The sequence below is a fragment of the Triticum urartu genome, chromosome 5A (genome assembly GCF_056163025.1).
Source record: "Triticum urartu cultivar PI428250 chromosome 5A, HENAU_Tu73, whole genome shotgun sequence".
Lineage (NCBI taxonomy): Eukaryota > Viridiplantae > Streptophyta > Magnoliopsida > Poales > Poaceae > Triticum > Triticum urartu.
Genome location: NC_141877.1, coordinates 406,588,641 through 406,593,890, shown reverse-complemented (window position 1 = coordinate 406,593,890; position 5,250 = coordinate 406,588,641). Strand labels below are relative to the sequence as shown.

At 43.3% G+C, this 5,250-nt stretch overlaps 1 protein-coding gene across 1 annotated transcript; it reads left to right on the top strand.

Annotated features, from left to right (window-relative positions):
* Window positions 1-1,955: 1,955 nt before the first annotated feature.
* On the top strand, window positions 1,956-3,575 carry LOC147971618 (uncharacterized). Its single transcript, XM_087522816.1, has 4 exons — window positions 1,956-2,335; window positions 2,695-2,790; window positions 2,907-2,958; window positions 3,513-3,575. Exons 1-4 carry the CDS (start codon window positions 1,956-1,958, stop codon window positions 3,573-3,575), a joined length of 591 nt encoding a protein of 196 aa, XP_087378942.1.
* Window positions 3,576-5,250: the final 1,675 nt, after the last annotated feature.

The following is a 5,250-nucleotide window of genomic DNA, read 5'->3' as shown; positions in this document are numbered from 1 at the left end:
TTCACAAGTTTGCAGCTATATTTACAGATCTACAACAGTTTAGAAAAAGGTGAATAATTGCTAAACCTAAAACATGACAATGGAAGAACGCGTAAGCAAGGATTGAATCTCAAGAAGAAAGGATACATCTATAGTTTGGGGGAAATACTAAGACTACTGCCACAAGTTATTGAACTAAGCAACATGGTAGTTGAACTGTGATGAATTTGAACAAGCGCGATGAACTCCGATGAACCCTATGAGCGGAGTCGGTCTAATGTGGATCTAGGTCAAGGAAAGAGCTTTACCTAGATGCTTGAAAGAAGAGAGGGGGTGCGCCGCTGTTATCTGGACATGTCAGGTTGATGCAGCTGCATGTGCTGAAGTTGTTGATGAGGAACGGCGGCGCTAGAGCTCTGGTTGCGGTGGCAGCGCAAGGAAGATGAAGAAGCGGGAGGGGTGGGGGTAAAAGTGAAAAATGAACCCCCTCGTGCCTATTTATAAGGAAAAAAGTGAAACAGTAAATGGCTGGCACAGAAATCGAGGAGATATAATCATTGTCTTAACAGCGAAGGCGCCTCGGTTTTAGGAATGGCTGATTAATGCAAAGATCCGTTATGATGTCATGGGATATTTTCTGAAATTAATGGCATGATGTCACCTTTTGTCATGGCGGGTTATGAAAGTTTGTTAGTTTAAATATTGAAGGGGTTTAAGAGATTCGCCAGCCAAAGGATGAAGATTGACATGAACATGTTCAAATCAATCAGGGGCCTAATGTTGGTGATATAACCCCACGGTGTAACCCACCCAGAGGGGCCGAGTTACATAGTTGGCTACTCATAGCAAAGGGCCCAAAGCGGGCCCAAGAAGACAAGACATGAATACAACGGCTCATAAGCAGGTTTATTGAAGGCCCAAGACCCGGAGGCGACTTAGGACCCGAAGGCGTGAGCCGCCCGAATAATGACTTGCTTTGGAAGGCAAGGAAATTAGAACCAGAGTCGGTTACGTTGTGTGATCCGACCTGGACTCTTGTAAGCCGCCGGACCTCGACCTGTGTATATAAAGGCGAGACCCGGCGGCGGGTTAACTCAAGAAACAGTTGATCGATAGCTAGGACAAGCGTAATTGCTCCCTTGTAATCGAAACTTAGGCAATACAACTAGAAGCAGGACATAGGCTTTTACCTCATTGTGAGGGGCCGAACTTGGGTAAACTCTTGTGTCCTTTGTCCCGGTCAACCCATTTGAGCTAACCTACATTGCGATGGCCCCACACCTAAGTCATTTCACAAGGGCATCTGCCGTGACAAAACCACGACAGGTAACGAGTAGAGAAGAGCGGAAGGCTATGCGGAAATCCGATGATAGCAAGGTATGTACGGTAGCTGGAACCAAATTCTTGGGGAAGCCAACGATGTAGCCATAAAACACTAATATGTTGGTCTGGTTTTATCCTAAATAATCAAGGTAACCCCATGAGTCGGTTAGGTCAAAGGTTGGACAAACTTATCCTGGATGCAGCGGTAGTTGGTCATGGTCTTAGAAGGATGAATTTCCCACAAGCTTACAAAAAATACATAATCTACTACCACTATAAAAGAAAGAGAGGGCAGAGAACCAAATCATCCTATCCATCAAAACCTACGATCTGATGGTCTACATCCCTCCAGAATACTAAACGCGTTTTACGCTTTAATTACCCACCATGCCATTAGCTGCTCATGACCCCTTTCAAGAAAAGAAAAAATGTTGTAGCCCACGTCTTCATCAAACTGCACGCACGACGCCACTCCTCTGCTATCGACGCCATCGCAGGGGCCGGGGCCGCCGCCCCGTCCGCCGCTCCTTCTCTGCTGCACCACAGACGCTAGCGCAGATTGCCGTCGCCGCCCGCCGCTCCTCCTCTAATTCTAGACGAACGCAAGCTCGGATCGCCGTCACCTCCTTCGGCCGCTCATCCTATGCTGCCCCATGGTCTCGACGCCGGAGGCTCTCCTCTTGGTCGGCTGCTGCCCCCACGGATGCGAGCTCCCGCCGCTCCTCCTTTTCTGCCCCACGGGCTCGCCGCCGGCCGCTCTCCCTTCGTCGGTTGCTGCTCTGTACGCCCATAGCCATAATTGCGGAACGCGCCACCGATTCTCTGCGCTGGAAGATCAGGCGAAGGCTCTCCTCTGCATCGGATCTGGCATCCTGAGCCTTCCAACGATCGGATCCGGTGAGATTTGCCACCTCCTACTGCCGTCCATGTGTAGCTCGTCGACTTCACCCAGGATGGCCACCAGGACGAGTCGACGACCTCTGCCTCATAGTTGTCTTCCCCGAGAGCTGACGATGTCTCCATGCCGCACGAGGTTGCCGTTGCACCCACCACACCCTTAGCATCGTTGATATTCTATATGTAACTCATCAATTGATAGATTTTCTCCCTGCAGTGACTTGCATTTTTCTATATTGCTTCGTATTAAGTTGATTGGGACTGTTTGATTGAATAACAAATAGTAAACAACCTCTGTCGCTGATCAATTCATGGAACGATTATCACATGTGGCAAACTGAATTGCATTCTCAATACACAAGGGAAGTGCAAGCAGTATCTGGAGGGTCAAATTATTCATTACCTGCAAGTTATAAATTTATAATGCTAACACACTGTGTTTTGCTTTTATAACTTGCAAGTTGCAAGTGTTAACCCCAGAAAAACGATTTGCAGGTGGACATCTGCAGTAAATAATCAGGTGCTTCCTCATTATCAAAGTCAATGCTCTGTGAGGTGTGCAGCGAGTGCGTGTGAATGTGCCGATGCGAGGTAGTGGAGGGTTCAGCAAGGTTCAGTTTCGGCTCCAATTTGTTTTCAGAATCATCTTCTAATGTCTAATCTAATGGTCCTTTCTTATGTAGTTAACAAATTATATTGCCTTGTAGCTTTTTAACAAATTGGCTGCTACAAAGACTGGTTGCTTCAAATTTTGTTTTGGTATGTGCTTTGACTGATTATCTTAATGCCAGTACTTCTTGATTTTCACTCCATATATGAAATTGTTTAGCTAGCTCTTGATCAATATCCTTCAGTACACCTGCAATATTGATGGACACTAAGTACTACTGCCAATCATCAATGTAAACTATTCCAACTCTATATTAATTCAGAAAATAATCGGATACAAAATAATCGATTTAAAAATAAACTGCAAAACTTGTAAGTTTAGGAAATTATGTTGTTTTAATCTTTGCACTAAGAGTTTCCAGGCCTATATTGTTATAGGTATTCTTATTCTGGTTGTACACTGAAATTTAGGTGCTTTTGGAGATTTGATTGTACAAGAAAATGATCTACCTTGCAATATCATTTTTCTTGCAAATGAAGAAATTCAGAGCATCTAAGTCTTAAATGTATCTGCTAAAGTGTTGATATTAATCCTTTATGTTGTCCGGTAAGTTGAAATGTGCATAACTAAATTATGTGATTACGGGCTCGACGCTCTTCACATTGCTTGAGAATCTGATCAGCACCACTCCGACATGCATCAGGAAGTCAACGAACAACCAGACCAGGAAGGCGTGGAGCTTGAGCTTGAGCTGCAGCGACAATGACAACTTGGGTGTCAACTTCAAAAAACAACAGTTCAAGTGTACTCTCTCTCTCTCCCTCTCTCTCTCTCTGTGTGTTTCTACTAAGTATAGTCTGTGTACCGTTCTATCCTTGTTCTGTTTTCTTCAACCATTTTTTGTTGTATATTCTCTGTCAGTAAAAGCCCCAATCTATTTTATCTAGGCAGCATGTATTTGGTACTACAATAAGTTGGTGCGATATCCTCCAATATTTTGTTATCTAGGCAGTCAAAACAACTTCAGTCCGCTTAATTTTTTTTTCTGCTTTTGCTGTTGTGATGAGAGAAAGAAAGAGATGTGGTGGCAATGGAGAACTTGGACCAATTGATAATATACCATAGTTGTGGTAGTTAATGTTTGTGGTACTTCCTTTAGGATATTTGTTCTATACATATGTTCCGCCAGATATTCATTCAAATTGTACCCTTCTCTATCAAATAGTATGGTTCTTAGCTGACTGCGTGATTATGATTGAACACTTAGTATCTTAAGAAGATAAATAATGAACGCAGACTGCTCTCCTCCAGTTCAGTGGAAGCGTAGGAGGCAACCATGGAGGTGATAGACGCAATGGCTTCAGCATGACGGATGGTTGTCCCTAAGTTTCTACCACTGAGTTGGTGCATGCTCCAATATTACCAGGTCAGTGCTTCAAATCATCAGACCTTGGCGCTATTCCTTGTCATAGAGGAGGTCAGTACTTCAAATCATCCTTAGCTCCATTATTTTTCTTTTGCAGATCTTAGGATAATGGGTCAATTTCTTACTTTTCTTTTCAATATCGTTTTTTATCCCCTATGCTTACGTGATGATTATGTGACTTATCTGTCAGAGAACGAATCATGCTAAAATTTTCTTGTAAATAAATGATGCATGTATGTTTATTCTTGTTTTTCTTATTACTTCAGATTTTTTCTGTGGATGGGCTCAACAGATATTATATTCATCACATAACTTGCTATTTACTGAGTAGTATGTGTTGCTCACTCTTTATTTTTGTGGCGCAGAAGTATGATCATGACCCTGCTCAAGTTCGGCCTCACTACTGTCGCTGTAGCTGCTTCTGTGAGTCTCTATAATCTTCTTCGCCACCGGTTCAGTAACCCTCTCAGTTTTGTTCTCTCCTCTTCTCTTGTGCTCTCTGACCCAGACATTGATCGATGTGACTCTTGTGATGCCAGCCATCAAGCTTCTCGTGCTTTGGTTACTGCTAATGCTTGGCTCCTAATGTATAGGCGAGAGGAAGATATAGATGTACCTAAGATTAGTAGTTCGCATATCAAAAGTCACCATTCAGTTAGCATGCGCACTTTAGCTAGCTTCCAATTCACTTGTAGGTCTGAGAGAAAAGAGAGTGCCCTACCTTCTATCTAGCTTCCAATTAACTTGTAGGTGTACTAAGTTATCCTTCAATTTTCAGATCATGTACAACCTGATTCAGTGCACATGCTTCAGGGGCTATATTCAGTACAAAATGCTCAATGAAAAACCCTGCAAGTACTCTTATTCAGCTATCGCTCCATCTCACTTTATGATATTTATCGCAGCATTGTTCAGTATTGCATCTGTAGCTAATTTAATAGCCTGTTGTCAGGTCGTAATACCGTTGAAAATACGTAGCAACACGATCATAGTGATGTCGATCTCACTGTTGAAA